This window comes from Rhinoderma darwinii, unplaced genomic scaffold (assembly GCF_050947455.1).
Source record: "Rhinoderma darwinii isolate aRhiDar2 unplaced genomic scaffold, aRhiDar2.hap1 Scaffold_4198, whole genome shotgun sequence".
Lineage (NCBI taxonomy): Eukaryota > Metazoa > Chordata > Amphibia > Anura > Rhinodermatidae > Rhinoderma > Rhinoderma darwinii.
Window position 1 is genome coordinate 34,704 of NW_027463751.1, and position 18,842 is coordinate 53,545.

At 43.2% G+C, this 18,842-nt stretch overlaps 1 protein-coding gene across 1 annotated transcript; it reads right to left on the reverse strand.

The window, feature by feature from the left end:
* Positions 1–604: 604 nt before the first annotated feature.
* LOC142710015 (guanylin-like) lies at positions 605–17,922 on the reverse strand. The gene is made up of 3 exons (XM_075848502.1): positions 17,801–17,922; positions 13,707–13,908; positions 605–693 (listed from the first exon to the last, which is right to left on the reverse strand). Exons 1-3 carry the CDS (start codon positions 17,861–17,863, stop codon positions 629–631), a joined length of 330 nt encoding a protein of 109 aa, XP_075704617.1. The 5' UTR covers positions 17,864–17,922; the 3' UTR covers positions 605–628.
* Between the last annotated feature and the right edge of the window lie 920 nt (positions 17,923–18,842).

Sequence of the window (18,842 nt, forward strand, 5' to 3'; positions counted from 1 at the left end):
TATTATCCTGTATATTATCCTGTATATTGTCCTGTATATTATCCTGTATGTTAGTTCTGTTTATTATCCTGTATATTATCCTGTGTATTGTTCTGTATATTATCCTGTATGTTGTTCTGTATATTGTCCTGTATTTTATCCTGTGTATTGTTCTGTATATTATCCTGTATGTTGTACTGTACATTGTCCTGTATCTTGTCCTGTACATTGTCCTGCATATTGTCCTGTATGTTGTCCTGGTTATTGTCCTGTATGTTGTCCTGTATATTATCCTGTATATTGTCCTGTATGTTGTCCTGTATATTATCCTGTATGTTGTCCTGTATGTTGTCCTGTATATTGTCCTGTATATGGTCCTTTATATCATCCTGTATGTTGGCCTGTATATGGTCCAGTATATTGTCGGCTTTGGCCTGTATTTCTTACTTGTCTCCATTGTCCAGTGTCGCCGTTTCTCTCCGGGATCTGTGTGTACCCTATCGTTTGTGTGATTTTAGTGGTCAGTAAACACAATACATGAGATGATCTTGTCACAGCTCTTTATTATTGGGCTCAGCAACTCTTCACACGTGACATAATGAGCAATGAGACTTGCAAGAGCAGAGGGAAAATCAGCGGCAGCGGACGACTAACAGCCAGTGCAGGCCGCAAAGGCGCAAATTTCACATTCATCCAACCTGTCTGCGACGTGACCTGGAGGGAAACACACAGCTCATATATATATACACACAGCTCATATATTTATACACTACCGTTCAAAAGTTTAGGGTCACTTAGAAATTTCCTTATTTTTGCAAGAAAAGCACCGTTTTTTTCAATGAAGATAACATTATATTAACCCCTTAGTGACCACTAATACGCCTTTTTACGTGATTCACTAATGGGCTTTAGGCTAGGCTGACGCCTTTTCACGTCAGCCTAGTCTAAGTCCTGCACGGGTCTCCCGTGCAGGCAGGAGCCGGGGCTCTGCTGTCTGATGACAGCTGAGCTCCTGCTCCAACGCCCGCGATCGAAGTTTACTTCGATCGCGGCCGTTTAACCCGTTAAATGCCGCCGTCAATAGCGACCGCGGCATTTAACTTTGTTTACAGAGGGAGTGAGCTCCCTCTGTCACCCATCGGCGGCCCGCGAATGCAATCGCGGGTCTCCGATGGGGTGTCATGGCAGCCGGGGGACTGATAAAAGCCCCCAGGTCTGCCCTGGACATATGCCTGTTAGGACGCGCCGGAGGCACGTCCTAACAGATTGCCTGTCAGATTTACACTGATACGAAGTATACCAGAGCATTATAGCAGTGATCGGAACATCGCACAGTAAAGTCCCCTAGTGGGACTAATAAAATCAGTCATCAAAGTGAAATAAAGATTATTAATAAAAAGTACAGTAAAAAAATAAATAAAACCATTTTTTTCCATAAAAAGTGGTTTTATTTAGTAAAAGTGTAAAAAAAAAAAAAAGTACACATATGTGGTATCGCCGCGACCGTAATGACTCAATTAATAAAGTTAATATGTAATTTAAACCGCAAAGTGAACACCGTAAAAAAAAAAACGAAAAAAACCATGGCGAAATTGCTATTATTTTCCATTGCCCCCCAAAAAAGTCATAATAAAAATGAATCAATAAGTCCCATGTACCCCAAAACAGTACCAATCAAAACTACGTCTCGTCCCGCAGAAAACAAGCCCAAAAAATCACTACATTGATGGAAAAATAAAAAAATGACGGCTCTTGGAAAGCGACGAGGCAAAAACAAATAATTTTAGTTCAAAAGTGTTTTTATTGTGCAAAAGTCGTAAAACATAAAAAAACCTCCACATATGTGGTATCGCCGTAATCGTACCGACCCATAGAATAAAGGTAACATGTTAATTACGTCGCACAGTGAACGGCGTCAATTTAAAAACACATAGAACAATGGCGGAATTTCAGGTTTTTTTTATAATCCCCCCCAAAAAGGTTAATAAAAGTTAATATAAAAATTATATGTACCCAAAAATGGTGCTATTAAAAAGCACAACTAATCCCGCAAAAAACAAGTCCTCATACAGCTATGTAGACGAAAAAATAAAAAAGTTATAGCTCTTTGAATGCGACTATAGAAAAACGAATAAAATAGCTTGGTCATTAAGGCCTAAAATGGGCTGGTCACTAAGGGGTTAATCAGAAATCCCCTCTATACATTGTTAATGTGGTAAATGACTATTCTAGCTGCAAACGTCTGGTCTTTAATGCAGTATCTACATAGGTGTCTAGAGGCCCATTTCCAGCAACCATCACTCCAGTGTTCTAATGGTACATTGTGTTTGCTGACTGTGTTAGAAGGCTAATGGATGATTAGAAAACACTTGAAAACCCTTGTGCAATTATGTTAGCACCGCTGTAAACAGTTTTGCTGTTTAGAGGAGCTATAAAACTGACCTTTCTTTGAGCTAGTTGAGAATCTGGAGCATTACATTTGTGGGTTCGATTAAACTCTCAAAATGGCTAGAAAAAGAGAGCTTTCATGTGAAACTCGACAGTCTATTCTTGTTCTTAGAAATGAAGGCTATTCCATGCGAGAAATTGCCAAGAAGCTGAAGATTTCCTACAACGATGTGTACTACTCCCTTCAGAGGACAGCACACACAGGCTCTAACCAGAGTAGAAAGAGAAGTGGGAGGCCCCGCGGCACAACTGAGCAACAAGACAAGTACATTAGAGTCTCTAGTGTGAGAAATAGACGCCTCACAGGTCCTCAACTGGCAGCTTCATTAAATAGTACCCGCAAAACGCCAGTGTCAACGTCTACAGTGAAGAGGCGACTCCGGGATGCTGGTCTTCAGGGCAGAGTGGCAAAGAAAAAGCCATATCTGAGACTGGCTAATAAAAGGAAAAGATTAATATGGGCAAAAGCTCAGACATTGGACAGAGGAAGATTGGAAAAAAGTGTTATGGACAGACGAATTGAAGTTTGAGGTGTTTGGATCTCACAGAGGAACATTTGTGAGATGCAGAACAACTGAAAAGATGCTGGAAGAGTGCCGGACGCCATCTGTCAAGCATGGTGGAGGTCATGTGATGGTCTGGGGTAAAGTGGGAGATTTGTACAAGGTAAAAGGGATTTTGAATAAGGAAGGCTATCTGTAATGACAGGGATAGGGAAACAGACAAGTGAGCCCTAATCTACCCGCCACTCAGTCCCTGCCTACCTGAAATGACCCGCCCTAGGCGACGGGGTACAACTGGGCGACGGTCCCTACACTCAGTAAGTGCACGACAGACAACCAGACAAGGAAACACAGAACAAAGGGAAACGGGGCAGTTGCCCAAGGCAACACAGTGAGCAACAAGAGTAGTGAACGAGCCGAGTCAAACCAGGAGAGTACGAGGTGCCAAACGCAGAGCAGAAGAGTAGTCAGTAAGCCAGGGTCAATACGAAGCAAGGACAAGTAGTTCAAGAAGCTGCAGCAGGGCCAGGAAACCAACAGAGAAGAATCACAAGCAAGGAGGAACAGGAAAGGCAGGTATAAATAGACAGAGGGCGGGAGTTAGCTCTGTCTGGCCAGGCTGTGATAGGTTTTCCCACTCCTAAGCCTGCCATCCTGAGTGGTGGAAGATGGAGTCAGTCTCACAGACATAGAAGCAGGTGCAGACTGATTACCTATGGGCGTGGATACAGAAGCTGTGCCTGGCAGATCCTTAACACTATCACTCCATTTTGCAACGCCATGCCATACCCTGTGGACAGCGCTTGATTGGAGCCAATTTCATCCTACAACAGGACAATGACCCAAAGCACCTCCAAATGATGCAAGAAGTATTTAGGGAAGAAGCCGGCAGCCGGTATTCTATCTGTAATGGAGTGGCCGACGCAGTCACCAGATCTCAACCCCATAGAGCTGTTGTGGGAGGAGCTTGACCGTATGGTACGCAAGAAGTGCCAATCAGGCCAATCCAACTTGTGGGAGGGGCTTCTGGAAGCATGGGGGGGGAAATGTCTCCCGATTACCTCAGCAAATTAACAGCTCGAATGCCAAAGGTCTGCAATGCTGGAATTGCTGCAAATGGAGCGACCAAAGCAAAGTCTGAAGGAGAAAATTATTATTTCTAACCTTGTCAATGTCTGGACTATATTTTCTAGTCATTTTGCAACTCATTTGATAAATATAAGTGTGAGTTTTCATGGAAAACACAAAATTGTCTGGGTGACCCCAAACTTTTGAACGGTAGTGTATATATATATACACACAGCTCATATGTATACACACTGCAGTATATCTCATGGTCTATAAATCCACACATCAGTAACATATTATTGTAGACTGTGGCCCCACGACCGATCCCAACCAGGGGCCACATCAGCTACAGTCTATAAGTCTTCTCCCTCACCCCAAATACGGACTGACAGCATTATTCTTATTATACTATCCCTAGTGTGCTATACAGGAGGATTACATTGTGAGCTCCTGGGGACAGGGATGATGAGAGTGATACATTGCGTGTTCAGTGCTTTAGACAGCAGGTCGGGAGCAGGGCTGGCCTTAGGGGTGTGCGACCTGTGCAATTGCACAGTGCGCATCACTCCAGCAGGTGTTAGGGGGCGCTGCGCTGGTTTCCTTCCCCTGCTAATTTCAGAATCGCTAATTTCTGAACACGCAATGTATCACTCTCATCATCCCTGTCCCAAGGAGCTCACAATGTAATCCTCCTGTATAGCACACTAGGGATAGTATATATGGACAGTGACATCAGGGGCAACTCCTGAAGTGGAATCCCCGGCCACAGCGTTGCCAACTCTGTGACTGGGGATTCCACTCCAGGAGAAGCCAGTGACATCACTGTCCATAAATGGACACAGACGACAGGGGCTTCTCCTGGAGTGGAATCCCCGGTCACAGCGTCTGCAACGCTGTGGCCGGGGATTCCACTTCAGGAGTTGCCCCTGATGTCACTGTCCATATATGGACAGAGACATCAAGCTGAGCGCTCCAGGAGCGGAATCCCCGGCCAGAGGGGGAATCCGCTCATTTAGGGAGCTACAGTGCCGCTATCTACAGGAAGGGGGAGGTGTGCTATCTACAAAGGGGCTGTTGGCTGTGTGACACTACTTTCAAGTGGGCTGTGTGGCACTACCAACCAGGGGGCCGTGTGGCACTACCTACCAGGGTGCTGCGTGGCACTACCTACCAGGGGCTGTGTGGCACTACCTACAGGGGGCTGTGTGGCACTACCTACAAGGGGCTGTGCGGCACTACCTACAGGGGGTTGTGTGGCACTACCTACAGGGGGCTGTGGGGCACTACCTACAAGGAGCTGTGTGGCACTACCTACAAGGGGGCTGTGTGGCACTACCTACAGGGGGCTGTGTGGCACTACCTACAGGGGGCTGTGTGGCACTACCTACAAGGGGCTCTGTGGCACTACCTACAGGGGGCTGTGTGACACTACCTACAGGGGGTTGTGTGGCACTACCTACAGGGGGCTGTGTGACACTACCTACAGGGGGCTGTGTGGCACTACATACAGGGGGCTGTGTGGCACTACCTACAGGGGGCTGTGTGTCACTATCTACAGGGGGCTGTGTGACACTACCTACAGGGGGCTGTGTGTCACTATCTACAGGGGGCTGTCTGGCACTATCTACAAGTGGGCTGTGTGGCACTACCTACAGGGGGCTGTGTGGCACTACCTACAAGGGGTTGTGTGGCACTACCTACAAGGGGCTGTGTGGCACTATCTACAGGGCTGGGGTGTGGCACTACCTACAAGGGGCTGTGTGGCACTACCTACAGGGGGCTGTGTGGCACTACCTACAGGGGGTTGTATGGCACTACCTACAAGGGGCTGTGTGTGGCATTATCTACAGGGGGCTGTGGCAATACCTACAAGGGGCTGTGTGGCACTACCTACAGGGGGCTGTGTGGTATTACCTACAGGGAGAATCTGTGAGTGGGGGCTGATGGTCATTACTGTGAGTGGGGGGCTGATGGTCATTACTGTGAGTGGGGGGGCTGATGGTCATTACAGTGAGTGAGGGGCAGATGGTCATTACTGTGAGTGGGGGGCTGATGGTCATTACTGTGAGTGGGTGGCAGATGGTCATTACTGTGAGTGGGGCTGATGGTCATTACTGTGAGTGGGGGCTGATGGTCATTACTGTGAGTGGGGGGCTGACGGTCATTACTGAGAGTGGGGGGCTGATGGTCACACGACGCTGTCACTTCCTGAAGGAATTTTGAGGCAGATTTTTTTTCCTTACAATAAACGCTGTGTGAACAGAACCTACGAGTGTGGTGCTTGTTTTTAGCAATTTTCTGTCTTTCTGGAAACTATTTTTGGTAGGGGTCCTGAGGAAATGTTATTTTTCCAGTGCTGCCTCGTGTCCGAAAAGGTTGGGAAACTCTGTACCAGGCGACAGGATCACCCCAGGCCGACGCAAGGATCCCATCATGGAGCAGCTCAGATCATTGTGTGAATGGGGCCGAGGTGAGTACAATTTTTGTTTTGTTTTGGGGCACTGTCTACAAGGGGGAGGTGGGGGCGCTGTATGGCACAATCTACAAGGGGGGGGTGTGTACCTCCACATACTGCACCGCCATATACTGAACCTTAGTATTCTGTACCTCCACATACTGTGCCGCCATATACTGAACTTCAGTATTCTGTACCGCCATATACTGAACCTCCATATTCTGCACTGCCATATACTAAACCTCAGTATTCTGTACCTCCACATACTGTACCGCCATATACTGAACTTCAGTATTCTGTACCTCCACATACTGAACTGCCATATACTGAACCTCTGTATTCTTTACCTCCACATACTGTACCGCCATATACTGAACCTCCATATTCTGCACCGCCATAAACTGTATCGCCATATACTGAACCTCCATATTCTGCACCACCATATACTGAACCTCCATATTCTGCACTGCCATATACTGAACATCAGTATTCTATAGCTCCACATACTGTACCGCCATATACTAACCCTCAGTATTCTGTATCTCCACATACTGTACCACCATATACTGAACCTCAGTATTCTGTACCGCCATATACTGAACCTCCACATACTGTACCGCCATATACTGAACCTCTGTATTCTTTACCTCCACATACTGTACCGCCATATACTGAACCTCCATATTCTGCACCGTCATATACTGAACCTCCATATTCTGCACCGCCATATACTGAACCTCCATATTCTGCACCGCCATATACTGAACCTCCACATACTGTACTGCCATATACTGAACTTCAGTATTCTTTACCGCCATATACTGTACTGCCGTATACTGAACCTCCATTTTCTGCACCGCCATATACTGAACCTCCATATTCTGCACCGCCATATATTGAACCTCCACATACTGTACCGCCATATACTGAACCTCAGTATTCTGTACCTCCACATACTGCACCGCCATATACTGAACATTAGTATTCTGTACCTCCACATACTGTGCCGCCATATACTGAACCTCCATATTCTGCACCGCCATATATTGTACCGCCATATACTGTACCTCCATATTCTGCACTGATATATACTGATCCTCAGAATTCAGTACTGCCATATACTGAACCTTCACATACTGCACCTCCATATACTGGACTTCGGTATTCTGTACCGCCATATACTGTATCACCATATACTGAACCTCCATGTTCTGCACTGCCATATACTGAACCTCCATATTCTGCACCGCCATATACTGAACCTCAGTATTCTGTACCTCCACATACTGCACCGCCACATACTGAACTTCAGTATTCTGTACCTCCATATACTGAACCTCCATATTCTGCACCGCCATATACTGAACCTCCATATACTGTACCACCATATACTGAACCTCAGTATTCTTTACCTCCACATACTGTACCACTATATACTGAACTTCATTATTCTGCACCTCCACATACTGCACCGCCATATACTGAACTTTGGTATTCTGTACTGTCATATACTGTACCGCCATATACTGAACTTCAGTATTCTGTACCACCATATACTGAACCTCCATATTCTACCGCCATATACTGAACCTCTATATACTGAACCTCCATATTCTCCACCGCCATATACTGTACCACCATATACTGAACCTCAGTATTTTTTACCTCCACATATTGTACCACTAGATACGGAACTTCAGTATTCTGTACCGCTATATACTGTACCGCCATATACTGAACCTCCATATTTTGCACCGCCATATACTGAATCTCCATATTCCCCGACCGCCATATATTGTACCTCCATATACTGAACCTCCATATTCTGCACTGCCATATACTGAACTATCCATATTCTGTACCGCCATATACTGAACCTCAGTAATCTGTACCTCCACATACTGCACCGCCATATACTGAACTTTGGTATTCTGTACTGCCATATACTGAACCTCCATATTCTGTACCGCCATATACTGAACCTCTATATACTGAACCTCCATATTCTGCACTGCCATATATTGTACCGCCATAAACTGAACCTCCATATTCTGCACTGCCATATACTGAACCTCAGAATTCTGTACCCCCACCTACTGCACCGCCATTTACTGAACCTCCATATTCTGCACCACCATATAGTGTACCTCAGTATTCTGTACCTACACATACTGCACTGCCATATACTGAACCTCAGTTTTCTGTACCTCCACATACTGCCTACCATATACTGAACTTCTGTATTCTGTACCGCCATATACTGTACCGCCATATACTGAACTTGAGTATTCTGTACCACCATATACTGAACCTCCATATTCTGCACCGCCATATATTGTACCGCCATATACTGAACCTCCATATTCTGCACCCCCATATACTGAACATCAGTATTCTATAGCTCCACATACTGTACCGCCATATACTGCCCCTCAGTATTCTGTATCTTCACATACTGTACTTCAGTATTCTGCACCTCCACATACTGTATCGCCATATACTGAACCTCCATATTCTTTACCGCCATATACTGAACCTCCATATTCTGTACTGCCATATACTGAACCCCCATATTCTGCACCACCATATACTGAACTTCAATATTCTGTACCTCCAAATACTGTACCGCCATATACTGCCCCTCAGTATTCTGTACCTCCACATACTGCACCGCCATATACTGCCCCTCAGTATTCTGTACCTCCACATACTGCACCGCCATATACTGAACCTCCATATTCTGCACCGCCATATATTGTACCGCCATATACTGAACTTCAGTATTCTGCATCTCCATATACTGTACCGCCATATACTGAACCTCCATATTCTGCACCGCCATATACTGAACTTCAGTATTCTGTACTTCCACATACTGTGCCGCCATATACTGAACCTCCATATTCTGCACCGCCATATACTGAACCTCCATATTCTGTACCGCCATATATTGTACCGCCATATACTGAACTTCAGTATTCTGCATCTCCATATACTGTACCGCCATATACTGAACCTCCATATTCTGCACCGCCATATACTGAACCTCCATATTCTGTACCGCCATATATTGTACCGCCATATACTGAACTTCAGTATTCTGCATCTCCATATACTGTACCGCCATATACTGAACCTCCATATTCTGCACCGCCATATACTGAACCTCCATATTCTGCACCGCCATATACTGAACCTCCATATTCTGTACCGCCATATACTGAACCTCCATATTCTGTACCGCCATATACTGAACCTCCATATTCTGCACCGCCATATACTGAACCTCCATATTCTGCACCGCCATATACTGAACCTCAAAGAGAAGGTGTATGGGCAGCACAGTAGAACAAAAACCTCCAGGGCATAAGGGTGCAAGCCTCCAGGGATCCGCCTTGTAAATCCCCAATGGTATACAAATGTAAGGAGAAAGAGGCAGCACTCCAAGGTTCAAAAAATAGAAAGTTTATTCCCCCATCAGTGAAAAAGGTGCAACGTTTCCCCCGCTCACTGCGGCCTTTGTCCAGCAATATAACACGGACCGGTCAGCGCTTTTATACATCCCACAATGGGAGGAGTTACAAAACGGATATAAACATTCAAGTAGAAAATGTCACGTTTATAAGTGTCGATCAAATCGTCCATATAAAGGTCCATCATCGTAATGTAATGACATGTATAAGATTGTGTTTAGTGAAGATCCAAGAAGGCGTCTTATTCAGATAAAGTGGCAGATCGCAGCAGATCTCCTGATCAGTCACAGTATTCTGCCGCTGCGCAGACTCGGGGGGGAGAAATCTATGCACGTGTCTATATTATATGGATGAACATACAAACAATGGCGCTCACCCAAAACGAAGGTACATAACATGGGACGTGTAGTGCGCCAAGTTCAAACATCTACGGCGTTCATGTAGTCCAACTGCGCATGCTCAGCACTAAATCACGTGAGCGGCTGTCAAAAGAGCGCCAGGTTAGTGTCTTAGCAACCACGCATGCGTACAAGAGCGCCGGAGAGAAAACAAGGTACAGGCATCAAGTGTATGGATCCCAGACCCCAGCGTAAGTCTATTGAAATCAAAGAGTCCTACTTGACCCGACCAATATCACCAATGTAGGTGCCATGGTCCGAAATCATGACAAATATGACTGGATAAAACCACGTGGCAGGGTCTAGATACGAAAGGGCTCTGAGGATCTCAAAGGAAATAGAGCAATGCAGGCGATGATATCACTGGGGGTCACGTGTAGGGATAAAGTACAGTATACAGTGTCTACATCCACAAAGGAAAAAGCACTCAACGTCCCCGGCCGCTCATCATCCGGAGAAGAGATTCAGTTACTTATAATAATTGGGTGAGCGCCATTGTTTGTATGTTCATCCATATAATATAGACACGTGCATAGATTTCTCCCCCCCGAGTCTGCGCAGCGGCAGAATACTGTGACTGATCAGGAGATCTGCTGCGATCTGCCACTTTATCTGAATAAGACGCCTTCTTGGATCTTCACTAAACACAATCTTATACATGTCATTACATTACGATGATGGACCTTTATATGGACGATTTGATCGACACTTATAAACGTGACATTTTCTACTTGAATGTTTATATCCGTTTTGTAACTCCTCCCATTGTGGGATGTATAAAAGCGCTGACCGGTCCGTGTTATATTGCTGGACAAAGGCCGCAGTGAGCGGGGGAATATACTGAACCTCCATATACTGAACCTCCATATACTGAACCTCCATATACTGAACCGCCATATACTGAACCGCCATATACTGAACCTCCATATTCTGAACCTCCATATACTGAACCGCCATATACTGAACCTCTATATTGTGCACCGCCATATACTGAACCTCCATATACTGAACCTCTATATTGTGCACCGCCATATACTGAACCTCCATATACTGAACCTCCATATTCTGAACCTCCATATACTGAACCTCCATATACTGAACCTCTATATTGTGCACCGCCATATACTGTATCGCCATATACTGAACCTCCATATTCTGAACCTCCATATACTGAACCTCCATATACTGAACCGCCATATACTGAACCTCCATATACTGAACCTCCATATTCTGAACCTCCATATACTGAACCTCCATATACTGAACCTCCATATACTGAACCGCCATATACTGAACCTCTATATTGTGCACCGCCATATACTGAACCTCCATATACTGAACCTCCATATTCTGAACCTCCATATACTGAACCTCCATATACTGAACCTCTATATTGTGCACCGCCATATACTGAACCTCCATATACTGAACCTCTATATTGTGCACCGCCATATACTGAACCTCGATATACTGAACCTCCATAGTCTGAACCTCCATATACTGAACCTCCATATACTGAACCGCCATATACTGAACATCTATATTGTGCACCGCCATATACTGAACATCCATATACTGAACCTTCATATACTGAACCTCCATATACTGAACCTCTATATTGTGCACCGCCATATACTGAACCTCCATATACTGAACCTCCATATTCTGAACCTCCATATACTGAACCGCCATCTACTAAACCGCCATATACTGAACCTCCATATACTGAACCTCCATATACTGAACCTCCATATACTGAACCTCTATATTGTGCACCGCCATATACTGAACCTCCATATACTGAACCTCTATATTGTGCACCGCCATATACTGAACCTCCATATTCTGAACCTCCATATACTGAACCGCCATATACTGAACCTCTATATTGTGCACCGCCATATACTGAACCTCCATATACTGAACCTCTATATTGTGCACCGCCATATACTGAACCTGCATATACTGAACCTCCATATACTGAAGCTCCATATACTGAACCTCCATATACTGAACATCTATATTGTGCACCGCCATATACTGAACCTCTATATTGTGCACCGCCATATACTGAACCTCCATAAACTGAACCTCCATATTCTGAACCTCCATATTCTGCACCGCCATATACTGAACCGCCATATACTGAACCTCCATATACTGAACCTCCATATTCTGAACCTCCATATACTGAACCGCCATATACTGAACCTCCATATACTGAACCTCCATATACTGAAGCTCCATATACTGAACCTCCATATACTGAACATCTATATTGTGCACCGCCATATACTGAACCTCCATATACTGAACCTCCATATACTGAACCTCCATATACTGAACCTCCATATACTGAACCCCCATATACTGAACCTCCATATACTGAACCTCTATATTGTGCACCGCCATATACTGAACCTCCATATACTGAACCTCCATATACTGAACCTCCATATACTGAACCCCCATATACTGAACCTCCATATACTGAACCTCTATATTGTGCACCGCCATATACTGAACCTCCATATTCTGCACCGCCATATACTGAACCGCCATATACTGAACCGCCATATACTGAACCTCCATATACTGAACCTCCATATTCTGAACCTCCATATACTGAACCTCCATATACTGAAGCTCCATATACTGAAGCTCCATATACTGAACCTCTATATTGTGCACCGCCATATACTGAACCTCCATATTCTGCAGCGCCATATACTGAACCTCCATATTCTGCAGCGCCATATACTATACCTCTGTATTTTGTACCCCCATATACTGAACCTCCATATACTGAACCTCCATATTCTGCACCTCCATATTCTGCACCGCCATATACTATACCTCTGTATTTTGTACCCCCATATACTGAACCTTGGATTTCATAAGGAGACATATTGAGGTCTTGTGGTGGTTGCTCTATGTAATATAAGGGGCACTGCTGCTAGCGGAGAATACCTCCATAAATACAGAGTCTGGCGGTGCCGGTATGGCTGAGGCTAATAGGTCCATACAGTCTCTGCCGCGTGCAGGAGTCCCTATTGTTTTTTAAAGGGGTGTTCCAGTTTTAATAATGGACGTTACTCTTTATATCATGAAAAGTTTAACCCGTTCACTTCCTGTCCGAGCGCTGGACAGTTTTCTAGGTCTCTACAGGTAAAGTACAGTCACAGAGCTCCTGTGTCATCATCACATGAAGAAAACAAAAGGGAGCAAGCAGAGATATTGAAAATCATGAAGAATTGATTTGGAAAGTATATGGGAAAATTGTGTGACTTTCATTATACAAAGAGTGACCTGCATCTGCTGAAACCTTCATAGCAGCTAACGAGCCCTAATCTACAATGCATTCATGACAAGAACTTATTACCAAGAGCGCGCAGCGTTTCCGCCATGAGGTTGGACTGGTCGGTCTGGCACAGGTCGCGCAGTTCCGGTAGAGCGCTGTTGCTGCAGAGGTCCTTATATGATCTGATATCGTCCCTCTGTACGTGGTGCTCGGTGGACATTGAGCCGTCCACAACTTCTTTCAGTTTCTTCACAGTCTCCAAAGGGAAGGTGAAATCTCCAACCTGCAAAATGTAAAGAAGAAAGGAAATCCCGAAGCTTCACGTCTTTATGTCAGCACAAGCCGCCCATGAAGAGCAAGACGCCCATGAAGAGCAAGACGCCCATGAAGAGCAAGCCACCCATGAAGAGCAAGACGCCCATGAAGAGCAAGCCGCCCATGAAGAGCAAGACGCCCATGAAGAGCAAGACGCCCATGAAGAGCAAGCCGCCCATGAAAAGCAAGACGCCCATGAAGAGCAAGACGCCCATGAAGAGCAAGCCACCCATAAAGCGCAAGCCGCCCATGAAAAGCAAGCCGCCCATGAAAAGCAAGCCGCCCATGAAGCACAAGCCACCCATAAAGCGCAACCCGCCCATGAAGCGCAAGCCTGCCCATGAAGAGCAAGCCACCCATCAAGCGCAAGCCGCCCATGAAGCGCAGACCGCCCATGAAGAGCAAGCCGCCCATGAAGAGCAAGCCATCCAATAAAGCGCAAGCCGCCCATGAAGCGCAGACCGCCCATGAAGAGCAAGCCGCCCATGAAGAGCAAGCCGCCCATGAAGAGCAAGCCATCCAATAAAGCGCAAGCCACCCATGAAGCGCAAGCCGCCCATGAAGCGCAAGCCGCCCATGAAGAGCAAGCCGCCCATGAAGCACAAGCCACCCATAAAGCGCAAGCCGCCCATGAAGCGCAGACCGCCCATGAAGAGCAAGCCGCCCATGAAGAGCAAGCCGCCCATGAAGCGCAGACCGCCCATGAAGAGCAAGCCGCCCATGAAGCGCAAGCCGCCCATGAAGAGCAAGCCGCCCATCTATCTGTCTATCTATCTATCTATCTCATATCTATCTATCTATCTATCTATCTATCTATCTATCTATCTATCTATCTATCTATCTATCTATCTATCTATCTCTCTATCTATCTCTCTATCTATCTGTCTATCTCATATCTATCTATCTATCTATCTATCTATCTATCTGTCTATCTCATATCTATCTATCTATCTATCTATCTATCTATCTATCTATCTATCTATCTATCTATCTCATATCTATCTATCTATCTATCTATCTATCTATCTATCTATCTATCTATCTATCTATCTATCTATCTCATATCTATCTATCTGTCTATCTCATATCTATCTATCTATCTATCTATCTATCTCATATCTATCTATCTATCTATCTATCTATCTATCTATCTATCTCATATCTATCTATCTATCTATCTATCTATCTATCTATCTATCTATCTATCTCATATCTATCTATCTGTCTATCTCATATCTATCTATCTATCTCATATCTATCTATCTATCTATCTATCTATCTATCTATCTATCTATCTATCTATCTATCTATCTATCTATCTATCTAATATGATCTATCTATCTATCTATCTATCTATCTATCTATCTATCTATCTATCTATCTATCTATCTCATATCTATCTATCTATCTATCTATCTATCTATCTATCTATCTATCTATCTCATATCTATCTATCTGTCTATCTCATATCTATCTATCTATCTCATATCTATCTATCTATCTATCTATCTATCTATCTATCTATCTATCTATCTATCTATCTATCTATCTCATCTATCTATCTCATATCTATCTATCTATCTATCTATCTATCTATCTATCTATCTATCTATCTATCTATCTATCTCATATCTATCTATCTATCTGTCTATCTCATATCTATCTATCTATCTATCTATCTATCTATCTATCTATCTATCTATCTATCTATCTATCTCATATCTATCTATCTATCTATCTATCTATCTCATATCTATCTATCTATCTATCTATTTATCTATCTATCTCATATCTATCTATCTATCTATCTATCTATCTATCTATCTATCTATCTATCTGTCTCATATCTATCTATCTATCTATCTATCTATCTATCTATCTATCTATCTATCTATCTCATATCTATCTATCTATCTATCTATCTATCTATCTATCTATCTATCTATCTATCTATCTATCTATCTATCTATCTATCTATCTCATATCTATCTATCTATCTATCTATCTATCTATCTATCTATCTATCTATCTATCTATCTCATATCTATCTATCTATCTATCTATCTATCTATCTATCTATCTATCTATCTCATATCTATCTATCTATCTATCTATCTATCTATCTATCTATCTATCTATCTATCTATCTATCTATCTATCTATCTCATATCTATCTATCTCATATCTATCTATCTATCTATCTATCTATCTATCTATCTATCTATCTATCTATCTATCTATCTATCTATCTATCTATCTATCTCATATCTATCTATCTATCTATCTATCTATCTATCTATCTATCTATCTATCTATCTATATCATCTATCTATCTATCTATCTATCTATCTATCTATCTATCTATCTATCTATCATCTATCTATCTATCTATCTCATATCTATCTCATATCTATCTATCTGTCTGTCTCATATCTATCTATCTATCTATCTATCTATCTATCTATCTATCTATCTATCTATCTATCTATCTATCTATCTATCTATCTATCTATCTATCTGTCTGTCTCATATCTATCTATCTATCTATCTATCTATCTATCTATCTATCTATCTATCTATCTATCTATCTATCTATCTCATATCTATCTATCTATCTATCTATCTATCTATCTATCTATCTATCTATTTATCTATCTCATATCTATCTATCTATCTATCTATCTATCTATCTATCTATCTATCTATCTATCTATCTATCTATCTATCTATCTATCTATCTGTCTGTCTCATATCTATCTATCTATCTATCTATCTATCTATCTATCTATCTATCTATCTATCTCATATCTATCTATCTATCTATCTATCTATCTATCTATCTATCTATCTATCTATCTATCTATCTATCTATCTATCTCATATCTATCTATCTATCTATCTATCTATCTATCTATCTATCTATCTATCTATCTATCTATCTATCTCATATCTATCTATCTATCTATCTATCTATCTATCTATCTATCTATCTATCTATCTATCTATCTATCTATCTATCTATCTCATATCTATCTATCTATCTATCTATCTATCTCATATCTATCTATCTATCTATCTATCTATCTCATATCTATCTATCTATCTATCTATCTATCTATCTATCTATCTATCTATCTATCTATCTATCTATCTCATATCTATCTATCTATCTATCTATCTATCTATCTATCTATCTATCTATCTCATATCTATCTATCTATCTATCTATCTATCTATCTATCTATCTATCTATCTATCTCATATCTATCTATCTATCTATCTATCTATCTATCTATCTATCTATCTATCTATCTATCTATCTATCTATCTCTCTCTCTCTCTCTCACAGAGCGCTCAGTTTTCTTTCTAGATGAGAATCTTCTCTTTCCACAGATCCTGAGAGTTTTTTCCATGGATCCCTGGGGGGCACGTTCAGAAGTAATGACCCCGATCTCCCCATAGTTTTCTTGGTGTATTCGGCGTCCTGATAACCATCATTACACTGACTTTAGTCACCCAGCTTTCCGCACCCCTGAATAGCTGATATCTCCATTCTTCTCACATTCAGTTACTGCCGGTCACTGTAGTTCTGTGATTCATGAAACAGGGAGCTCTGGATGAGCAGAACTAGAAGACCCCCAGAGGAGCGGAGACGCAGCGATTATAAATGATGATATATAATAATGGTGTCATCACCACCGGTAACAATGCTGCGTCTGGGATCTCTGGGGGTTCTGGAAACGATACAATGCTCCGTGCACAAGCCCCAGCTGACCTATAAACACTGTATATATATATACCCTGCCACTGTACTCAGGCGTTCAGCCAGGTCTCCCTGGTGCTGTGACATCGGCTCTTACCTTCACGATGACTCCTGCACTGAGGTGGGTGAGGGCGAGGAGACACACAATCCTGCTCCACATGTTGAGGCTGGTTGTGCAGGGTGCCCGGTGCCGCCAGGATTATATACTATTATCTGCCCTCCCGCTGGGGTGGGGCTTGGCAGCGATCACTGGCTCAGTTTATGACTCTCACAACGACACGTGATCTTTATTGGTCTCTTTCTTCCTTGCGAAGTTATAAATCGTGGGATTTATTGCAAATATTGGAAAACCGTCTCCAGGTGATTATAATATGAGGGTTAGAGGAGAGTATACAGCACGTCCCCTATATACCTCTCCAGAAGCAGAGCCGCAACAACGGGGCAGAGCGATATATACTACTTATAATGTCCTAGTGACTAATCATATATACAGGAGCGGCGGTATATACAGGGTACAGTCCTGATGAGCGGCAGTATATACAGTGTACAGTCCTGATGAGCGGTGGTATATACAGTGTACAGTCCTGATGAGCGGTGGTATATACAGTGTACAGTCCTGATGAGCGGTGGTATATACAGTGTACAGTCCTGATGAGCGGTGGTATATACAGGGTACAGTCCTGATGAGCGGTGGTATATACAGTGTACGGTCCTGATGAGCGGTGGTATATACAGTGTACAGTCCTGATGAGCGGTGGTATATACAGTGTACAGTCCTGATGAGCGGTGGTATATACAGGGTACAGTCCTGATGAGCGGTGGTATATACAGGGTACAGTCCTGATGAGCGGTGGTATATACAGGGTACAGTCCTGATGAGCGGTGGTATATACAGGGTACAGTCCTGATGAGCGGTGGTATATACAGTGTACAGTCCTGATGAGCGGTGGTATATACAGGGTACAGTCCTGATGAGCGGTGGTATATACAGTGTACAGTCCTGATGAGCGGTGGTATATACAGTGTACAGTCCTGATGAGCGGCGGTATATACAGTGTACAGTCCTGATGAGCGGTGGTATATACAGGGTACAGTCCTGATGAGCGGTGGTATATACAGTGTACAGTCCTGATGAGCGG

What these genes read in the sequence shown, in the direction of transcription:
- LOC142710015 (XM_075848502.1), bottom strand. Translation starts at nt 17,863, where the DNA reads ATGTGGAGCAGGATTGTGTGTCTCCTCGCCCTCACCCACCTCAGTGCA. An exon ending in GTGCAGGAGTCATCGTGAAG is followed by an intron (nt 13,909 to 17,800) that starts GTAAGAGCCGAT and finishes TACATTTTGCAG; the next exon opens with GTTGGAGATTTCACCTTCCC. An exon ending in GGAAACGCTGCGCGCTCTTG is followed by an intron (nt 694 to 13,706) that starts GTAATAAGTTCT and finishes GTTTCCCTCCAG; the next exon opens with GTCACGTCGCAGACAGGTTG.